The sequence below is a fragment of the Lolium rigidum genome, chromosome 1, assembly GCF_022539505.1.
Source record: "Lolium rigidum isolate FL_2022 chromosome 1, APGP_CSIRO_Lrig_0.1, whole genome shotgun sequence".
In the NCBI taxonomy this organism is placed as follows: Eukaryota; Viridiplantae; Streptophyta; class Magnoliopsida; order Poales; family Poaceae; genus Lolium; species Lolium rigidum.
In genome coordinates, this window is record NC_061508.1 from 237560274 (window position 1) to 237583924 (window position 23651).

General features: G+C 45.6%; 1 protein-coding gene across 1 annotated transcript; it reads right to left on the reverse strand.

Annotated features, from left to right (window-relative positions):
- Positions 1-20970, reverse strand: LOC124691543. Its single transcript, XM_047224838.1, has 10 exons — positions 19207-20970; positions 19024-19127; positions 18376-18445; positions 13598-14407; positions 12291-12493; positions 11813-11936; positions 2573-2779; positions 909-1185; positions 665-783; positions 1-71 (listed from the first exon to the last, which is right to left on the reverse strand). Exons 1-8 carry the CDS (start codon positions 20854-20856, stop codon positions 1042-1044), a joined length of 3312 nt encoding a protein of 1103 aa, XP_047080794.1. The 5' UTR covers positions 20857-20970; the 3' UTR covers positions 1-71; positions 665-783; positions 909-1041.
- Between the last annotated feature and the right edge of the window lie 2681 nt (positions 20971-23651).

Here is a 23651-nt window from a genome sequence, read left to right on the forward strand (position 1 = left end):
GATCTTCAGACCGTCAGCTGATAGTTAACTGAGAGAAGCTCCCCGACTCTTGGTATTTCACATGAACTAGACTGCAGAATGATTGCATTATCAGCTATATTTCAGAAGAAGAAAAATCTGCAAAAGCAACTCAGCAAAGACTGAACTGTCTACGGCGACTGCCTCCTAGTTCACTTAAAATTAAGTAAAAATGGTAATAAAAAATAGTAATTAATACTCCCTTCATCCCATAATATAAGATGTTACTACCTCCGTTCCAAAATATAAGTTAATATTACAATAAATATACTCCTACATTGGTTGTAATAACATCTTATATTATGGGACAGAGGTAGTATACATGACTATGGGTTTTTACACAACTAAATGGCAGGTAATATTTAAACCTAATTTTGACTAGACCTTTTTTCTCAAAATTCTTATCTTGTGTCTTAGCATCAAGAATGATCACTGAACGGTCAGTGCTGGAAGACCAGCAGGTTTAAATGGGGAACCAAATCAAATACTCCGTTCGTTCCAAATTAGTTGGCGCAGCTTTTTTCCAAAATAAGCAAACCTACACACTAAAACAAATCTAGATACATGTGTATCTAGACCAAAACTGCGTCAACTAATTTGGAATGGAGGCAGTATCATTTTAGACCTCTCAAACAAGAGACTCTACCTTAGGTTGGCACCAACTCCAAAGTGTCTCTGATCTGCCAACCAGAAAGCATGCTGCATTTGTAGCCTGATGGTGAAACAGAAGTGCCCCTCCCAGAGACATCCATATAATCAACAATCCTGTTGGTACTGCGTTTGGGTTCGAGTTTTTCCAATAGTACATTAGGAAACACATAATGCACTGTTTATACATTTATATGCACAAGTATATCTTTCATAATTGACAACAAAGAGAAGTGTCTTACATGATATAAATTACTGTCTCCGGTTTGGCTAAAACATTGGGCCACTCTGATCACGCTTCAGTGCATCTGCCTACTATCTCCAAGACGACTCAACAAAATCCAAGTCATCAATAACGCATAACTCATCATTTAATCACAACTGAAATGTACCCAACTCCTGACCATGCCTTGTAAGTTTAATGGTCTTTCCACTAACCCAGTGAAGGCGGTAAGAAAGGTCAAGATTATGTAGCAACAGTTTTAGATTATCAGCGTCATCTAGTTCCCTCGTCTTAGTCTGCAAAGCCCAGAATCATACATTTCATATATCAATAACAATAGGGATATGATTCTCCAATGACAAGTGAGAATTACATGTCAGCACTTCAGACTATCAATATGAAGAAAACTGGATAGAATAATATAATTAGCAAGTTCTGCTCAAATATAACCAGTATTATGTGTTCTCAACATACTACAGATGATAGAAGAGCTGAAGACGATATTTTCACATAAAAAAGAAAAAATAACAGATAGAAAGAGAACATAATATGTGATACAGAAACAAAGTATCCTTAAGACAGTCTTAACAGCATCCTTGCCCTTCCTATCAGTTGTAGTACAAATAAGCAACTTAGAAAGATATAAATACATGGTGCCAACTATTTCTCTAATAAATACATTTGTTCCAACTTCACTCATGCTCAAATTATTGTTTACACAAGTGCAGTTTATGTCCAGTTTGTTCAATTCAACTTCTTACCAATATTTTAGATGTAAGATTTCAATAAGACTGTCAACACCGGTTTGAGAAACCAGCAATAACATGTTCAAAAACAGACCGTTCATATGCCTAAACCCCGCCTTTTATCACAAATTCTGTAGAAACATGCCTTAGTGCCAATATTCCAACTTACATCCAATAGATCTTGAGAAACAAATCCAACTTAAACTGGAAAAGACTGCCTTTTTTGCTACAAAATGGGCAAGTTGTGGAGCCATCACGTCACGTCTGTTCAGTTTTAGGGCCAGTTTATGTTTTCAAAACCCGGTGCATCTGAGGCTGGACCACAGAATGGCAGAACCTACTAATGACCAGAATCAGATCATTCAAACCAGGTGGCAAGATATATTGCAAGGGGGTGCGATTTTATAAGTAGAAGTATTCAGAATCGCGATTCGGAATCGGATCGTGCCTTTACTGTAAGATCACCAATTGTAATCGTTTAGAACTTGTTCAGCCAATTTAGATTGTATAGTCGTGGAATCATACGACATGATTGTGATTCTGACCACCTTGTCCATAATTATATCATCTAAATTATAACGACATGGGATTAGAGATCAGGGTTCCAAAACTAACCAATCAGCACAGACAAGCAATAGGCTTTACGAATTGTACTGATGGACTAAGTGAGACTCAGGCAGTTCTAAGTACTATATGTCTATGGACTTAATTTGTTCATGACCTTAATCATTCGCATGCATTTCTTTGCAGCTCCACTGAGCTTAGTCAATACATCACACAAATCCTTACCCCCTACTAATATAAGCAACACACAAATGACATTAATAAATGATGGCAAATTGGCAATGGCATGTTTGGTCACTTGTATGGTTGTACCAGTGTACATTCACTTGCAAGATTGACAAGTACAATGAGACGAAACAAGTAGAAAATATACCTCTGGATTTACATGTTTATCATGCCCCAAGATGTTAGAGATTATACTAAGACGAGCTGAGTTGGGTGAAAATCCTTCCCATGGAGGAACATAGATAAGCTTTGTGCATTGGATAGGAGTAAGGCTTCTGCTTAGCCTCTCCCACCAGGCTGAACCTAGAGACCACCATCTAATCATCAATCCATTCTCGGAGAAAGCAACAAGGCCCTAGGTAAAAAAGGAGACCAAGATACTGTCAAAACATAACCCAAATTCCCTATCAGATTTACAGCTCAAAACAAACTATAGCTAAAAAGCAGATTATATTTGTCATATAACTCAATCTTCTGGTGTAGCAAATATTAAATGAGAAAACTCTACCATAGACTAGACATTCTACAGATCCACAAGGAGTATGAGCATTTTACTTTTTTATTTATGCTGTTTTTATTTTGTATGGTAAAAACACAAATTTAATCTCGGATTCTTATCTAATATGTTACTGCCCCCGATCCATAATAACTGCCATTGATTTAGTACAAAATTGTAAATCAGCGACATTTGATATGGAGCGGTGGGAGTAATAGAAATGAGAGGGATATGATAATTTATGGGAAATAAAAATCCAATAACAAAATGCTCATGACATTCTTATGAAGCTAATGTCAGAAGAAATGCATGCAGATGTAGCGCATCTGATGCGGGGTGGCCTTCGGTCACCTCCACACCAAGACCAACAAGTCCCCCAAGCGGACCAATGACGCGAGCCCGAGTTAAAGCTCTACATGATGAGGTGAACTCGCTCCTCACCACCCTTGATCTCGGTACCCCTTTGGATGGATTGCTACCTCATGCTGACGTGCTATGTGTCATTAGGTACAAGGCGCATCAAGACCCCGGAGAGGAGGAGACGCCAAGGTCAAGGGAGGGAGAGAAGCAGCTGGACATGGAGATGATCACGAAGCCGAACCCGACGTCGCTCGAAGCGCTCCAAGGAAGAGAAGAGAGCTGGCCGGTCCAGGACCCGGTCAGACCGGCCCCACAACCGGACGCTCCGGTCCCAGGCCCGGTCAACCGGGCGCCCAACCGGGCGCAGCTCCCTCGTACCGGAAGGAAACCGGAAACCTCGCAAATTTCCGGTTGGCGCCCGGTCGACCGGACCCAGGACCGGATCACCCGGTCATAGGCCCGGTCAGACCGGATTCCAAACCGGGTTTGACGGGAATGACCCACCAAACTGCCTAAGTTATCCATTCGCGTACCTGTTCGCCCTTGCTGGCCATGTATGCCTATATAAGTAGCCTGGACCCCTCCTTTACCCCTTAAGACTTGTTTTGAACTCAAACCTACCTTTGAGCTTAGTCTCCCTAGGGTTATCATCCCTCTGTAATCAAGGCACCCTGGTTGTTGATTTGGATATTGTTGAGTGAGATTCTAGTACAAGCTACTCTCTCTCCCTCATCAATCTCTTCTTCTCCAACCCCAATCTCCCTCCGGGAATTCTGCCGCGTGCCTCTTCCACGAGATTCTATTGGCGTGGTCCATCGAGCCACGGGGGGTAAGTATCGGGTGTATCGGGTTGGTGTGCGTGCGTGAGTACCGGCGTTCTTCGTGTTCTTTGTGTTCCTCGCGTTCTCCCACCTCTTCCCTTGGTCTTCGGGGTCAAATCGCGAGATCGGGCCACTCCCGGGATCTTAGATCTCATCATATGGTATCAGCAGCTCTTGGTTACCGCGGATTTGACCCTCCACCCACCCGATTTCGTTTCTAGAAAATTTTCCAAAAAATCCCCAAAAATAGCCCCAAATTGCCTCTTGACCGATCTGTGATTGGCTCTTTTGGATTTGGTTTGGGGAAGAACAGGAGAGAGAAACGACGAACCCGGTTGAGAAACCCGGTCAACCGGATCCCCGACCGGACGAGCCGGCCCAGAACCCGGTCGACCGGGCGGCAACCGGATCCGCCAGCCCTCAGTCCGGTCCAACCGGCCCCAGACCGGGCGCAGCTCCGCGCCCTTCTCCGAGCTCGATTTCCGGCGACATCCACCACCACCACCACCACCACCATCATCGCAGGTATAACTTGCAGTTTTCCCTTGTAACCCTCTTCCTTTTGCGATCTATCCCATCGAGCATTGCTTGTTTAGTGTTGCGAGATATTGCACGTGGCCCCGCATTGTGAGGTGTGTGTGTCGTGTTGAGTAAAGCATCCAAGCAAACACTCGTGTGGCAAGATAACAAAAGCGAGGCTAACGCTAACATAGTGCGTGAAAAAGCCCCCAAAACACAAAAAGAGTGCAAGTCGCACCATACATCCATACATACCAAAGAGTGAAAGTGCCACCATAGATACAAACGAGTGCAAGTGCCACCATATACAAAAGAGAAAAAGCTTTTAAGCAAAAGAGAGATAAGAGAAGAGAGGCCGCGTGTGAATCTTGTTGTCTCTTCCTTTGCAACCGAAGCTTTGGCTCTCCTTGTGTTAGTGTGACACCGAGCACTTATACATACACTTTTCCGCTCACTTTTGGTTGCACTAACCCCGCTTATCCCGTGTGTGTGTTCCACAACTTTTCCGTGTTTATAGTGATCTTCACATTGACATTTGGATTTTTGGACCTTACCCACTTTTAACAACATACTCGATCTTGGATTTGTCTTTTGGCTTTCCACAACACTCGCCTAACACCATATTTGCTAGCTTTTGCGTGTGGTTTTGCGTGTGTCCCGATACACTTGATCTTGCTTTTGGCTTGGTTGATTGCCTCAATACTATCTTACCTCGGTAAGAGTGCGAGGTAGTCTCCTTCCACTAACATACACAACATAGTTCTTGTCTTTCCATCATGGATAGGAACGGAGATACCCCAAGGGATGAAGAAATCATCCGCAACACCGAGAGGTTGGCTACTCAACACAACCTATGGACGCAACGATAAGAGTTCAAGGAGCAACTCACCCTCTTCGAGACGCGCATCGATGAGCAATACGATGAGGTGGCTCACAACTTCTCCGTCGTGAACCAAGACTTGGCTCTCCTTCGTGAAGCTACGGACAACTTGAATGGCCAAATGGCGACCAATGATGCGAACATGGAGCGGCGCATGGATAGCCTCGAGCGCGCCATCACCAACTTGGGTCGCCATCGCCGACACCGCTCTACTTCATCATCTTCAAGCTCGCCACAAGATTACTACTCTCATGGTGGCCTTTCGTCCTCAAGCTCTTCCTCAAGGCATGAAGACCATCATCGACCTCATCGCCCGCAAGCTCGTCATGAAGACTCCCGCTCCAACTCTAGGCGAGGAGAAATCCATCGCCATGCTCGTCCATTTGAGCGACCTCCACAAGACCAAGGCCTACAACAAGATCGTCATCAAGTGGATCGTCATGCCCACCATGGGCGTGACGGCCAACCCCAAGACCAAGGTCCTCAAGATCCACCTCGGCGAGATCTTCGACGCCATCCTCGCCATGATCAACGTGGAAGAGGAGACCCACAACATGATCAAGATGAAAGGGCCAACAATGAGCATCGTCAACAACCTCGACAAGATCTTCAACAACAACCTCGACATGATCTTCAACAACAACCTCACCGTGAACCAAGTGAAGCTAGTGTCCACCTTCAACGCCAACCCAATGCTATGGTTGGTCGTGCAAGACTTCCTATTCCACCTCAAGCCGCAAGAGATGAAGGCATCCGTCCTCGCCGAAGAAACTTAGAGGATGAAGAGAACATGTTTGGAAGGCTCAAGTTCACCATGCCAAAGTTCAAAGGTGAAGAAGATGCCGAGGCCTACCTCTCATGGGCACTCAAGGTTGACAAGATATTCCGCATCCACAACTACTCCGGTGCCAAGAAGGTGGCTATGGCGTCTCTTGAGTTTGAGGATTACGCCAACACTTGGTGGGAGCAAGTCCTCACTCTTAGGGAAGAGAAGGGTGAACCCCCAATTGACACTTGGGAAGAGATGAAGAAAGAGATGCATGCTCGCTTTGTCCCAACGCACTACATGACCGACCTCTTCAACAAGTTACAACAATTGAAGCAACGCACCAAGACCGTTGAGGAGTTCTTCAAGGAGATGGAGCTCACTATGATGCGAGCCAACATCCAAGAGTCCGAGGAACAAACCATTGCTCGTTTCTTCAATGGCCTCAACTACCCCATCAAGAGAATTGTGGAGTTCCAACCATACTCCAACTTGGTTGAGTTGGTCCACCAAGCAACCAAGGCCGAGCGCCAAGTGATTGAGGACACCAAGTACTCCAAGTCCAAGACGTACTTCGCATCCAAGATCGCGACCTCAACTCCTCCTACTACAAGTGTCAAGCCCGAAGCATCCTCTACACCATCCAAGAAATCGACTATCCAAAGTCGCATGAAGCAAACGGTCTCCTCCACCGCCTCCTCTAAGGCATCTACGGGACCCTCTAAGGTCACTTGTTTCAAGTGTGGCACCCAAGGCCACAAATCGTTTGAGTGCAAGAACACCAAGGTTATGATCACTATGTAGAATGGTGACATTGAGACGCTAGATGAAGATGAATACGAGGCCCTTGTGCAAGCCGCCGTGGAAAGTGAAGAAGCTTATGAGCAAGAAAGTGGAGAAGATCCTCTCTTATGTGAGCATGACCCAAGTCTCTCACTTGTGGTCACAAGGGTGCTAACAACGCAACCTCAAGCTATGGAAGAACAACGGTGCAACATTTTCCAAACCCGTGCCGGAATTGGTGGCAAATCGATCAAGGTCATCATCGATGGTGGAAGTTGCCATAACCTTGCAAGCACCGAGTTGTGTGAGAAGCTCAACCTCACTCTCCGCAAGCATCCTCACCCTTACCATATCCAATGGTTGAGCGACAAGGGCAACGTCAAGATACAACATACCGTCACCGTCACCTTCAAGATTGGACCTTATGAGGATACTATTGAGTGTGACGTGGTACCCATGACGGTGTGCCACATGTTGCTTGGCCGCCCTTGGCAATTTTACAAGAAGGCTATACATGACGGACTCTCCAACACATACACCTTCAAGGTCAACGACAAAAAGTTCGAGTTGCGCCCGATGACTCCTAGCCAAATCATCGCGGATAATGCGAAGGCTTTAGCGAGGGCACAACTCCGCACCCACCATAGTGAGTTGAGAGGAGAGGGAGCGACCCACCACAAAGATAGTGAGTGCCACAAGCCATATATGAGTGAGTCTAAGAGTGTCCTTCTAGCCACCAAGAGTGAGTGGAGAGAGGTCCAAGATAACCCATCCACCATATTGCACTATGTGCTCATATGCAAGGGACCATCGTCGGCGACTAACGACTTAACCAACATTTCTTCGTCTTTGTTGTCTCTTTTGAAGGAGTTTCAAGACGTCTTCCCCGACGAACTCCCTCATGGACTACCACCACTTCGAGGCATAGAACACCGCATCGACCTCATACCCGGCGCTCCGCTTCCAAACCGTGCCGCCTACCGCACCAACCCCGAGGATACAAAGGAGATCCAACGCCAAATTCAAGATCTCCTCGCCGAAGGGTACGTTCGCGAAAGCCTTAGCCCTTGTGCGGTTCCCGTGATTCTTGTGCCTAAACCGGATGCGACACAACGGATGTGTATGGATTGTCGCCCCATCAATGCCATTACCGTCCGTTACCGCCATCCCATTCCGCGTTTAGATGACATGATTGATGAATTGAGTGGTGCCACGATTTTCTCTAAAGTCGATTTGCGTAGTGGCTACCACCAAATCCGCATGGCCATTGGTGATGAATGGAAAACGACATTCAAGACCAAACTTGGTCTCTATGAATGGCTCGTTATGCCTTTTGGTCTTTCCAATGCTCCATCAACTTTCATGCGTCTCATGAATCACATCTTGCGTCCTCTCATTGGCAAGAGTGTGGTTGTCTATTTCGATGATATTCTCATTTATAGCAAAAATCTCGAGGACCATGTGCAACATGTGAGAGAGGTCTTATGCATCTTGCGTCTTGAGAAGCTTTATGCCAACCTCCCTAAATGCACATTTGCTCAAAACAAATTGGTTTTCCTTGGCTTTGTGGTTTCCGCTAATGGGATTGAAGTTGATTCTTCCAAGGTGGAGGCCATCCACAATTGGCCTACTCCTACAAATGTTGGTCAAGTCCGAAGTTTTCATGGACTTGCCGGTTTCTACCGCCGCTTTGTCAAAGATTTTAGCACCATTGCTTGCCCTTTGAATGAGCTTACCAAAAAGAATGTTCCGTTTGTTTGGGGCAAGGCCCAACAAAATGCTTTTGATGAGTTGAAGAAACGCCTTACTGAAGCTCCTCTTCTTGTCCTTCCAAATTTTGCAAAAACATTTGAGATTGAGTGTGATGCAAGTGGGCTTGGTATTGGTGGCGTTCTTATGCAAGAGGGCAAACCCGTGGCATATTATAGTGAGAAGTTAGATGGCGCACGCCTCAACTATCCTATATATGACAAGGAGCTCTACGCTTTGGTTCGTGTTCTTGAAGTTTGGCAACACTACCTTTGGCCAAAAGAGTTTATCATTCATTCCGACCATGAGTCCTTGAAATATTTGAAAAGCCAACACAACTTGAACAAACGACATGCAAAATGGGTCAAGTTCATTGAGTCCTTCCCATATGTGATCAAATACAAGAAGGGCAAGGACAACGTTGTGGCGGATGCTCTTTCCCGCAAAAACACCCTTTTGCTTACTCGTTTGGATTTTCATGTCTTGGGCCTTGAAGAGATCAAAGAACTCTATCCTTCCGATTCTTTCTTTGCTCCCATATTTGAGAAGTGCTCCGTTCAACGAGGAGTGGATGATTTCTATTTGCATGATGGCTACTTGTTTAAAGCTAACAAGATTTGCATTCCCGAGTCTTCCCTTCGAAAATTGCTTTTACAAGAGTCACATGGAGGTGGTCTTATGGGACACTTTGGTCGAGAGAAGACATATGCCATGCTCTCAACCCACTACTATTGGCCAAGAATGTACCGCGACGTGGAACGCCTTTGCCGCCGGTGCACAACGTGCTTACAAGCTAAGTCTACCTCCAACCCTTATGGTCTTTACACCCCATGGCCTATTCCATATGCACCATGGACCGATATTAGCATGGATTTTGTTCTAGGATTGCCTCGCACTAAGCATGGTCATGATTCCATATTTGTGGTAGTGGATAGATTCTCTAAGATGGCTCATTTCATACCTTGCCATAAGAGCGACGATGCTTCACACATTGCTTCATTGTTTTTCAGGAAAATTGTTCGCCTACATGGAGTGCCGCAAAGCATTGTGTCGGATCGAGACGTCAAGTTCATGAGTTATCTTTGGAAGTCGCTCATGGCAAAGTTTGGAGTGAAGCTTTTATTCTCATCATCCTCGCACCCGCAAACGGACGGCCAAACGGAAGTGGTCAATCGAAACCTCTCCACTCTCCTACGCATCCTCGTGAAGAACTTGAAGTCATGGGAGGAGTGCCTTCCACACGCGGAGTTCGCCTACAACCGCGCCAAGCACTCGACAACATCAAGGAGTCCCTTCATGGTCGTCTACGGTTTCGAACCGCTCACGGCACTCGACATACTACCACTTCCCCTTCATGAGCGGACGAACATGGACTTCGACAAGCGCACCGCCGCCGTGAAGAAACTACATGAAGAAACAAGAGCTACCATTCAAGAACATGTGCTTCGTCAAGCTACCCGCCTCAACGCCAAGAAGAAGGAACGCATATTTCAAGAAGGCGACCTCGTTTGGATCCACCTCCGGAAGGAAAGATTCCCTCATGAACGCAACTCGAAGCTCGAGCCAAGAGGAGATGGCCCCTTCAAGGTCCTCAAACGCATCAACAACAACGCTTACGTCATCGACATCCCGACCTCCAAGTACTTGGTGAGCAACACGTTCAACGTTGCGGACTTATCGCCATATCATGAAGATGAGGAGGCACAAGAGTCGAGGGCGACTCTTTCACAAGGGGGGGGAGATGATGCGGGGTGGCCTTCGGTCACCTCCACACCAAGACCAACAAGTCCCCCAAGCGGACCAATGACGCGAGCCCGAGTTAAAGCCCTACATGATGAGGTGAACTCACTCCTCACCACCCTTGATCTCGGTACCCCTTTGGATGGATTGCTACCTCATGCCGACGTGCTATGTGTCATTAGGTACAAGGCGCATCAAGACCCCGGAGAGGAGACGCCAAGGTCAAGGGAGGGAGAGAAGCAGCTGGACATGGAGATGATCACGAAGCCGAACCCGACGTCGCTCGAAGCGCTCCAAGGAAGAGAAGAGAGCTGGCCGGTCCGGGACCCGGCCGAGCCGGCCCCACAACCGGACGCTCCGGTCCCAGGCCCGGTCAACCGGGCGCCCAACCGGGCGCAGCTCCCTCGTACCGGAAGGAAACCGGAAACCTCGCAAATTCCCGGTTGGCGCCCGGTCGATCGGACCCAGGACCGGATCACCCGGTCATAGGCCCGGTCAGACCGGATTCCAAACCGGGTTTGACGGTAATGACCCACCAAACTGCCTAAGTTATCCATTCGCGTACCTGTTCGCCCTTGCTGGCCATGTATGCCTATATAAGTAGCCTGGACCCCTCCTTTACCCCTTAGACTTGTTTTGAACTCAAACCTACCTTTGAGCTTAGTCTCCCTAGGGTTATCATCCCTCTGTAATCAAGGCACCCTGGTTGTTGATTTGGATATTGTTGAGTGAGATTCTAGTACAAGCTACTCTCTCTCCCTCATCAATCTCTTCTTCTCCAACCCCAATCTCTCTCCGGGAATTCTGCCGCGTGCCTCTTCCAGGAGATTCTATTGGCGTGGTCCATCGAGCCACGGGGGGTAAGTATCGGGTGTATCGGGTGTATCGGGTTGGTGTGCGTGCGTGAGTACCGGCGTTCTTCGTGTTCTTCGTGTTCCTCGCGTTCTCCCACCTCTTCCCTTGGTCTTCGGGGTCAAATCGCGAGATCGGGCCACTCCCGGGATCTTAGATCTCATCAGCATCCAGTTGACTATTTTGGCCCAGAGGGAGTATCAAAGATGCCAAGAATGATAGCATGGAATGTAAGATTCATAAAAACTCGTGTGAAAAATTACTTAACTGTGGCATGTGTGATATAATTTCTATGTACCAATTCCCTGGATAAATATTTAGATACACATGGGAGGTAATCTTAAGCTAACACAAGCCATATGTACACATATATCTTTCATTAAAGGTATTCTGATTCTGGTATGCAGATAGCAATATCAAACCTCTCCATCCGGTGAGAAACTCAAAGCTGTAATCAGTATGGATGTTGTTGTATCCGATGGTCCTTCAAGAAAGCTTGGAAGACCTGGTGGTCCGCATGCATCGAGAATCCTTATTTTTGTGACACTGCAAAGAAAAAAGATGGAAAATTGAGATGAACAAAGTATAGCAGCTCCTAGTTGAAGCTTCATTTTTTGTGAGAACTACAGTTCAACTGTATCATCATAGATCAAGAAGAGTGCTACAGAAAATTAAGATCATATTTTTTATTCAAAACCAGTTCCACAGAATAGTTATCATATCATTTGGGCCAACAGAACCAAAACACATTCCAAAAGAACTTCCATATTGTATTCTCTACCAAAGTGCAAGTGTCAACGCATAGTTACCATGACAACTCCGAAGCCATATATGCCATTGGTGGTGCATAATTTAATAGCTCAATGGGTACAACTTTATACAACTTGAACGAATATGTACCTTTCTATGTCATAGACACGAATTGTGGCACTATGAATCTCTCCAATAGCATCACCAACAGCTAATCTAGTCATTGATTCATTGAGAGCAACCATCGGAAAAACACGCGCAATTTCTCTTAGAGCCATCATTGAGCTAATAATGCAAGCTTTACGCATTATTAAATTGCTTGGATCCATGGTGTGTAGGATATAGCTGATTGCCTGCACAACACAAAAAGGTTTTCCTTTTGTGATAACATATTCTTATACATATATATACTGTTTGGTTATGACATGTGGCTGTGGTACTAGACAACTTGGTACAGAAAAGCTCAAACTAAACATATAGCTGGATAAAATAGAGAAAATCTAAAAGAATATTGGAGATCTTCCCTTTGTGTACAACTCACATACTATCCATTGTGCTGCAACTATGGAAAGCTTCTAACTTGGAGAAACCCTTAACAACTACCAAGGTAGTAGTAGTAACTAGGAACTACTCCCTCCGTCCTAGAGTGTAAGTCATATTCCCAAAAACTATTTGTCCCATAACCCCCACCTCTAAGGCATAATTTTATTTAATGAGGGAGAGAAAGGGGTTGCATGCACCAATGAAGGAGAGAAAGAGAATGCATGCACCAATGAGAGAGAGAAAGAAGCTGCATGCACCAATGAGAGAGAGAAAATGAGACCCAATCAGTTAGTACCTTGGGCCAATATATTCAAAAATTATGACTTACAAACTAGGACGGAGGGAGTAGTAAGTACCAAAATGCCTTAGCTCCACCAACTGTATATTGGAAGTTAATATGAATCTATGATCCCAGGATAGAAACGTGTGACAAGCCTGTGAACCTTAAAATGACTACACTAGACAAATGTTCCAACTCTTAAAAACAAAACTAAAATGGTTAGTCATGTAAACATTTATCAAAGATATTTTAGCTTGACTGAAACAGGTCCTACTTGTTTATCCCAACACTTTTTTCATTAAGAGGGGAGATGGGACTCGAACAAGGGTGCTTGGCGACAAAACCATATGTCAAACCATTGAGGTACCCAGTGATTCCCGTGTTGTACCAAATGCATTTTGACTGCTGTGCTAATGTTCTACTGCATGAACCTTCAATGAGAACACACAGTAGACTTTACGGACATCGATTTTTAAAAAACAGAAGATAGGGCAAAATAAAAATATTTTTTTGTTATAAGGCTGGAAGCCACAGTGCAGTGATTACAGCAGCCCTTAAGAAATTTACAACGCGTACAATGAGGATATATAAATTTACAATTTGTACAATGAGTCAATGAGGATACAGTGCATACCTTGTCAAGATAAGGAGCCAGGGCCTTTGGAGAGCCTCGAACTACTCGAATGAGAGTTTTGAGTGAAACTACGTGGACTGGAGAATCAGATGAAGTAGCCCAAATTTGACTTTCTATTACACCAAAAAATCCCATTATGTCAGCCATAGCCAAGCTTGGTAGAAGGGTACCAACCAATGCTTCCCTCATTGTAACGGCAACTGCAGTTTTATAGATGGCATTGCTGGAAGGTGCACTGCTTAGGCACTCAATTTGGAAAAGGACGTCACTCAAGAAATGAGCAATGTCAGTGCCCAAACATGCTTTCCATGTGCTTTCCATTCCCTCTGCTAGAAGTTCAGCTGCAGTTGAACTGTAACGATCATTCATTGACATAACCAACTTGATTAGTTGATTAACAACCAACTTTGCAAGCTTAACTTTCACAATGCTTGGGTACCAAACAACGAAAGCAGCTGCAACAATGATATTTGATGCCACTGCATCCTGGCTTGTTCCTCCAATCCAAGATAGCCACTCCTGATTCTCTAATGACTCCAACCATGAGCTTATCTGAGAAGTATCGTCATCATCATCTCTATCAACAATTTCACCATCTGTCTTCAACTGTCCATGACAAGATACTGAGGCATTCTGCATCGCTGGTATAAGCTTGTCCACAAGATCAGATGAAGACAAGTGGGCATCAGGAATTTTGTTTCTCTCTATACGGAGGGGTTGTGGAACAGAACGAGGAGCTGAGCAGTGAAATAAGGAGCGAGCAGCCATTCGTACATGTTCAGAAGGATGTTGCCAAAAGCTCACCAGAAGCTGCAAATATACACACCACTCGGTTAGGAAATCATATTTGCGAGCAGATGGTAGTCCTTTTCATGTACATTTACACATTTGCCACACTTTACTTTGAAATTTGCAAAATAAAGTGTGGCAAATGTGCAAATCCCCCCGTATTTAGCAAGAAAAGACAAGTATGCAGCAGTGCAAAAAGTACCAAGATACAATTTTATTTCTATGATAAATGAACTTCCAGAAGTCACAGTATTACCAGAAGTCACAGTATTACTAGGTAGAACGACAGCAGATGGTCATTCAAGCCCTTGCCTCGGGTTGGCTTCGCCTGAGATCACTGTCTCAACAGCGCTCAAGGATCGCATGGCAGTGTGAAGGGGACACGAAAATGGTGTTTTTTCACCAGCATGCTTCATACAGGAGACAGAAGAACGTGATACATAACATTATGGTCGATGGCGTGGGGGTCACGTAATACACGGCCATGCCTCCTTGGTACGGCTGAGCAGCAGACTTCTCTCTTGACCTAGACTTTAAAGAGGAGGTGCGGGAGGTCGTAAGGCTTCTTCCACGCAGCAAGGCAACCGGACCGGATGGGTTCACGGTGGAATTCTTGTAGATTTGTTGGGATGTTGTTAAGACCGATGTGATGACGTTTTTTTCAAAGTTGCACTCCCTTAGCGGGCGCATGTTCCAAGCCCACTTGATCCCACTCCCTAAACAGTCTACTCCACAACTCTGCGGGATTATCGCCCATGAGTCTCATTCACATCTTCGCCAAGCTAGTGGCAAAGACTTCGGCAACATTAAGAAGTGTTGTCACCGAGAGTGGGGAGCCTCATGGAGAATCAATGCGTGTTCATTCAGAAGTGGTGCACCCACAACAACTTCATGTTGGTGCTGCAGAGAGCGAGATACCTACATCGGCTCAAGGAGCCTTGGACCATGCTTAAACTAGACATTGCACAATGCTTTGGGCACTGCTATTTGAGGCGTTGCAGAGAGTTTGAATGTTCGATTAGGGGTGCACTTCCACAAGTGGATTGCCATCCTCCTCTTCTCGGCAAGCACAAATGTGTTGCTCAATGGGGAGCCCGCTCCAGTGTGGCACCGCAAGAGGCTTCGCCACAACCCGCTTGCACCAATGTTGTTCGCTATAGTCATCGATACCATGAACCGGCTCTGGGTCAGTCAGCCTGTTCTACATGACTTACCAGCGAGCATCTCATTATGTGTAAATGATGTTTTTCGTCATTTGCCACAACATAGGACAGAGCTACTCTTAGTTCACAGTTTACTCGCGTTCTCTGTTCAGGCATCCAGACTGCACGGCAACATTGCAAAATGCTCGACCTCTTCTATTGCTTGCTCGGATGAGGAAATCTCGAGGTGGCAACAGCCATCGGGTGCCAGCTGGCACTATTCCTGGCCATGTACCTTGGTATCCCTTTTCTCAATCCTCCTCCAGCGAGGCCTTCCAACCCATTGTGTACCAGTTCGCGTAGCAGTTGCCTGCTTGGAGGACAACTATGATGCGGAAGGAGGTGTGTATTACCCTTACCAAGTCGGTGCTTCCAACGATGCCGCTGCACCACCTTATGGTGATGGGGCTTTACAAGAAGGTGCAGAAGTAGGTGAATAAGATTCTTCAGGGGTTCCTTTGGATAGGCAGAGTGGCCACCCAGGGCAGCAACTGCATCGTCAACTGGAGCAAGGTTTGTAGTTAGGTGAAGTATGGTGGCCTCAGCATCCACGACCTATCGAAGACTGCGATTGAGGGTGCCTCAGATTTGGAGGATGCAGACAAGCATTTCTACCGAGATGAGGGGTGTGTGTTTGTTCCATCCATCAAGATGGTAGTTGATGATGGAACAACCAACTCTTCTGGGAGGATCGAAGATTGCACAATAGATCCATCATTGAAATAGCCATGGGCTCCAGTCTCATCTCTAGGCGCACCAGGAAGTCGTACAGTGCAGGAGACATTGCAGTAGAGGTGATGAATCGCTGACATCTGGGGAGTGCTTAACACGCTCTTTGGCAGTATTTCCAAATCTAGCTTATCGTCCATGCGGTGCAGCTCACGGTGACCCTAGACAACCTCATTTTCCCTTGGATGGTCACTCCCGGTACTCTTCCAAGTCTTGTCACAACCTCCATTTCCGGAAGCAGTTGAATCGACGTCATGGAACTTAACTCGAAACTTTAAGCCCCTCCGCTGGTGAAATTCTTTATTTGGTTGACTTGCCAAGACCGTTGTTGGGCGGCTGAGAGACTTGCTAGGTAGTGGCTGCAGCACCCACCGACCTGTATTCTTTGTGACCGGTCTGAGGAGAGCATGACCCAACTCCTAGCAGGGGATGAGGTGGTCTCGTGGATTCATCCACCTCCGATGGTCGGAGAGCAGTTCATGGAATGGAGACATCAGGCCATCCTCTCCAACCCCCTGACAGTGCAAAAGGGCACCTTTTGGTGATCATGTTCATGGCATGGTGGATCTGGATGCACCGTAATGCGGCCATTTTTGACAATGAGAGACCTGACATTGCACACTTGCTTGGCATGGCAGAGGCCCAATAATGGGCAAAAGTAGGGGTGGTTGGCTTGGTGGGCTTCTCCCGGCGGTGCGTGACACTTAGGGGTATAGCATTGTGAATTTGGGGTGCAGAAGTTATTAGGGCTTGAAAAGAACTTCTCAATCAATTCACGGAGATGAGGCTTTACGTTCACCAAAAAATCAACGCCTTTCCAGAATAGAAGCAAAGCAGACACAGTTTATTAACCAAGTGATCAATAACTTCCAATCAAGGAGGAGTTCCAAAATATGTTGACCCCATCCATCAGATCTTCCCAACAATGATGAATGCCAAGGTCAGCCAAGAAGAAGCTAATTTGCAGGTCAAACACAAAAAAAAATTCTCCTTACACTTTCTTTTCCACCTCAAAGCTAACAAGTTTTATTAACCTACAGGGATGAAAATTATCGAATATGGACATGTTGTGCTCCAAATTAATCTGCAAACTGATGCGTACAGATTGTAAAACTGGTATATGAGGAATATGGATGCAAATCTGAACATACAATTAGAAAAGATTACGTAGTCATATAGCAATAATATAAGTGATTCAAATCAGAAGCTAGCATTAATCAAAAAGTTATGCTGTAACAAATTCAGCATTGCAGATTATATACCATAAAAAATATGATTTACCAGCAAAATTTAAAAATATATATGTGCTTTTCAAAGATAACATATAATGCCATCTTAACCAGGTCCTCAGAACATGACAGTTGCAGATTCATTAACAAATACATGCCACTAGTAAGGTGTCGCTAGTAAGCACTAAGTAAAAGGACAAAGCAGACTATCTGGAATGGACCTGAGTACAACTAATTGTTACTGAGGTATCACTTATGTGAATACAGTTCATCACCATTTATGCATGAATACAATGCGGTAATGAATTGTGATGCGCCAAGCCGCCAAGGCCCAAAGATATGCACCAGTACGTAAAACTTTTGTCTTTGCTGCTTACGTCCAAAGGGTTGGTCCGTCCCTATTCTTGTTCCCATAGGGTTATGTACTAGACCAATTCAACTCTAGATAGACATACACCCTTAGGGGCTGATTGGGACCTAGTTGTAACTGCTCATAACCATATTTTGTACATCCAGAGCCAACCTATTTTGTTCTGTCTTGTGTTTAGTTACCGCAGACCTAACCCACGTTAAACACAAGAAACTAGGGAAATATCTTAAATTCTTAATGAAGTAACACTAAAAGGACCACCTAAACTAAGTCAACTAGGCTGGGAGTATCACAGATATGAACTAAGCCTTCACCTATTGTCACTTGCCTTACACTGCAAGAACAGACACCAGTTTCTGTATTTTATCCACATGATAAAGATCGCCAAAGACATTGGTTTCAGTAAAGAAAGAAATCCCAAACTGCAAGAAATTATGTGCGCAGCAAATATAGTAGAACCTGGAGGGATGGGGGCTTTATATCTGGAACTTTCTCAGCAAAGTGTCTTGTATAAAAAGCTGCCAAGGCACTGCAACAAGACAGTGTAGATGAGAAAAAAGAAGACATGAATTTGATACTCCTATACTGAAAGCAGCAAAGGCTATATTTGTCACAATTGTAAAGAATACCTAAATAGTGCCACAATACCAGATTTGTTAAGGCAAAGCCAACCAGGATGCAGCACAAGGTTATTAATATAGAAAATTACCCAAATAGGTGGTGCTCATGGGTAGAGCTTAAGAATCCATGGTTAAATTGCTAGTGCAGTACAGATATGCTCAAAACAAACCCAAACACGTTCAAGATTATGGCACTTTTTTTTGTTGCAATGTTTTCTGTGCAAGTTCTTTTCTGCAACATTCCAAGAAACCAAATGAAAGATGCCAGCAACCTAGGAACATTTTGAAATTCTGGGCAAACTACAAATTTAAAGGCTTAAGATACTAATTTTTGTTCAAATTACCATGAAGATACAGTAACATAAGGCAGCGTGCATCCGGCAAGCCTGGGCAGCTGGAGGGATGCTCAATCTGCCCATGGATGCCAGTTTCACGCTATGCAGAATATGAACCCGCATGAAATGGAAAGAAAAAGATGACCCAGTACCTGCTAGCATGTGTACAAGAACGAGATAACGTGATCATGCGTTGGGCAAGAGAAACTATTGACAGAGATCTCATAGCACAAAATTCAGCAGACGACTTCCAAAGCTGAAGCAGAAAAAATATCATGTTTAGACTTCAGGTGTGCTTAAACACAATGAATCTGCATATGCAGTAAACAGCTTACCTCAAGAGTGGCTCCTTTCCCTGGGAACATCAATGTTATCGAACCTCTATCCCCTACCACCCCTGTAGCTATATGACAGTCTTCTGGCTTGCAAACTTGCATCTCATCTACAAGTAATTTGTCCAGCTCACAATCAACACCCCACAAGTGCAGAAAACAGAGACTAAATCGAAGTAATTGCCCTTCCAACGATTCTCTAGATGGGCTATCCATTTCTTGGATCCCAGAAGTATTTTCTAAAACTCCAGGCTGTATAGTTTCTTTGGTATCATCACCATGAAGATGATCTCTAAACTGCCTATCACTAAAACTGCCCTGTGTGGACATGATTTCTGAGAGGTCAAATCTCAGACTTGCAATGCCGGGATATGGACAGGAGCATTTTATGGGATATTTTCTTCTTTTGTTTATGATCTTGGCAGAGCCAACCTTTCCTGAATTATATGCAGAATTATGTCTATCATCTGGAGCCGGTGTCTTCCCCTTCACATCATGTGCAGTAAGGGCACCCAAAGCTAAAGAATCTGCAGCAGTGTGATGGTTCTTTGATACAGGTGAAACGTTAAGCCCATTTCTGTTTGCACGAGACTGAAGGAGGGCAGTGTCTTTCAGAACTGGAACAAGTAAGGACGATGCTGAAGTTGTCCCTCCCAATATGCCGCCAGTAACTGCATTTTTGGAAATGCCCCTACAGAAGTGTTCAAACACTGATTGAGATGTTGTCCCCCTAATAATTCGGTCTCGAGCGCCTGATTTCATATCCCAGATATACAGTATGCTACCCACATCATTAGTAGAGTGCAGACTACGACAAAAACAAGCAATGTACCCTTTTACTCCATCCCAAGCAACCATTGATGGGTAACAAGAATGCCCAGGAAACATCCTCTCAACACGCATGGTTTGAAGAGAAACAAGCGCTACAAGGCCATCATCTCCAACAGAAACAAAACAATCATTCCAGGGATGATGACTAGAAGCTGGTGGTAGTATTATTTGCTTAACCGACGCAACATGATGATGCATCACAGAAAGGAGGGTGCCGGCATCTAGATCCCAGACACGAATCGTACAATCCAAGCTCCCAGATATGAGTGCTCGTTGAAAGCTTCTGGAGTCAGAGTGGGCATGCATGTGGTGTGCAGCCAAGCAAAGAATTGCTCCCTTGTGCCCCACAAAAAATCTTTCAGAGATGTGTGGGTAAACCCCTCCTCCACCACCGAATTGTGCAGCTGGCATCAGGTTGAGAAATCGGATAACTTCTATGTCACCATTATGGAAACCATAAACTATAGCATACGGAGCGTAAGAATCCTCGGAAAGTACCATCGAAGAGGACACTGTCCTTCCATACCTCCCCAACCCATTGTCGGATGAGCACATCTGCGAACTCGTTTCCACTCCATTGTCCGACTTGGGGAGTGAATGAGAAGGCTCTAACCTAAATTCTTCTCCCTGAAGGCTGCCTTCTCCAAGAACTTTGCAGAAAGGTGGGCTCTCTGGGTTCGTTCCAATACTCGACTCTAGTTGATCAATAGACCATATGGAGATAAAAGGTTTCCAGGAAAAGGACCCGCCAATCTCATACGGTCGAGACTCCGCCCTGATAAGACAGTTGCCCATCTGGCAAAATTGAATAGATGATGACATCTCTCCATGGTCGGATGAAACACCAGGAACTTCACATACAGCCTCGCAGGCAAACAATGGAGTACCAACAGCAACCCTGTAAACAATGGCGCCACCATTGCTACCCCATAGCACCAAGCTCCTGACCAGATTGCCATCCTCCAAATGCCGGGCTCCCCATTCCCCGCCGCGGAGAAAAAACCCTCCAGCAAGGCAGCCCTTGACCCCTGTTTTATCCTCCGTGCATAGCGAAGTACTCCCCAGAGACAGCTCGCCCAGCACGGAACCCTCGGCGGCGCATTTCAGCAAGCAGCTCGTCTTCAGCACCAGAGCAACGACCTTCCCGTCGTCGGATAGCGCCACGGCCTCCACCGTGCCATCCGGGGCCTCCGCGGAGGCGACGCTGGACAGCGAGCTCGCGCTGAGCCGCCTCGGCGAGTCGCCCTCGACGGCCGCGCCGTCTACTATGGGCAGCGTCTGCGCCCGGCCCTGCGTGTCGGCCAGCACGACGCTGGCGGCGGCGGAGGCAACGCAGACCGTGAGGGTGATCGCCCGCGGGGACCCGACGGAGAGGGCGCCGTGGAAGACGGTGTGCAGGACGGTGAGGGTGCGCGCGTCGACGACGACCACTGCGGACGCGTGGCGGTGGTCGTCGTGGGCGTGGCAGAGGATCGCGACCCGGGGGTGGGAGGAGGAGGCGGGGAGGGGGGAGACGAGGGAAGGGGAGCCGGCCCAGGGCGGGAGCGAGCGGCGGCGGAGGCAGCGGAGCGGGGCGGAGGCGGAGAAGAGGGAGAGGACGCCGGCGGCGCAGGACGCGAGGAGGGAGGCGGGGGATGGGAGGGGGCAGAGGGCGGTGATGGCTGCGGCGTGGGCGCAGAGGAGGGAGGAGGGGCGCGGGTTGAAGGGCGGGGAAGGAGGGAGGGGCCAGTGGAGGACGGTCCCGTCGGCGGCGCCGGTGAATAGCGCGGTGGGCGTGGCGGCGACGGCGGTGATGTGGTGGGATGGCGGCGACGGCGACCAGAGCGCGGCCACCGAGTGGCACTTCATGGGCGGAGAGATCTGGGGGTCGGTGGTGGTCGGTGGATGATCCCAGACCCGGCGGGTAAACTGGGCTAATACTACTACACAGAGCAAAGTACTAGGACGAAAAACATGCCCACTTTTCTTCTCATGAAACGGCTGACTTTGCATATAGGCCAGGGGGAAGCCAAGACATTGCAATCGAAATCGGGCAGCAATATTAGCTTGGGGCATAGGTGCTCCGGTGATCTCTTCATTAATAAATATTGTAAAGATGATTGGGGCTTTTTCTTTGTGAATTTTGTGAAGTGGTTGTGAAGTTTGTCGAGAAAACGCTAGATATAAGAGAAGGGTTTTTGTCATTCATGAAAATTGGCTCGGACAAGAAGGTGAGTCTTCGTGGCGTTGGGAAAACCTTCGTGTTAACACGCATCTTTCCAGCGTGATGCACCTTAACAGAACATGAGAATACGTTATAGTCTTTATGTGTTTCGGTTATCTCTATACCTGAGTGTACTTCTTTATGATAGCCATCATGCTTGAAGTACTTATATCTTTCTTATCATTCATGTTATATATGTTGTGCTATCTTGCTTATCATAAGTTGTTGTTGGTGCAGAAACTCAATTCGGCTCCCGGGTGCGTATGATCCCTCTACCATAAAAACATATTTCCAAGTGTTAAAAAAATTTGACAAAAAAATTTACATGTACATCTCCATAATATATGTGTATTCGTCAAGTTTCACGAAAAAATTATACTTTTTGTAGTCTAAGCGAAAAAAAGAAAATTTATCTTGTGACAAGTCTTTGTTTCAGCACCGAATTTTGTCTTTTTTACACACGCCACATGACATGTCGATTTTTCATGAAACGACTTTGTGAGCGCGTAGCACATGAAGATGTACGTGCGAAATTTTTGTTTCAATTTTTTTGACATTTTAAAATATGTCTAACATGCATTTCAAAATAAAGGGAGCATACGCTCCCATGTGCCAAAACATCACTCTCGTTGTTGGTGCACTTAATTGATCCTAACTTATTTATGTTTTGTGTTTGTAAAATAAATGTTAGTTTAATTCTGCATTGTTGTAAGCTAAATTCAAACTCGCATATACATCTCCTTTATGCAACATCTCGTCCTTTCACAAACATTGGGTGTTACAATTATACATTTCAAATATTATCTGCTTCTACATAGATTGTAATGTGTAGCTTACAACCAAGTGAAAGTGCATGGAGCCTCATGCGTGATTTTGGTAATTAATGATAATTTCTAGTATGAACTAATATTTGCACTAAGTTATATTTATAGGATTTGTCTATAACCAGTGATTGAACCATATGTTGGCTTCAAAGTTGCAAAAAAATGAATATCAAGTGGCAAATATGCATTTAAGAAGAAGATGGAGTGAGCTCTCATGTGTATTTTCAAGACATCAGCCTAAGGAAGAAAGAAGAAATATGGTGTGCAGGTTCAGAATGGGTGCTACCAAATTTTAGTTCCTTTTCAATTTAGACTTTACACAAAAGGTGAATTCTCTAGATATGCAACCAAGTGAATTTACCTAGATGACAAGCTACACAACTAAGAAAGCTATCACTAAGCAAGATGCAATATAGACAATAAAAGATAGAGGTAACCTAGAGTGGAGCACGCGGAGACACAAGGGTGATTCCCATAGTTGCTTCCTTTTGAGGGAAAGTACGTCTACATTGGAGGGATGTGGTCGCCACGATCAACACCACAAAGACCTCACCCTATTCGCCGGTGAGCACCGCCACAAAGGCTAGCTC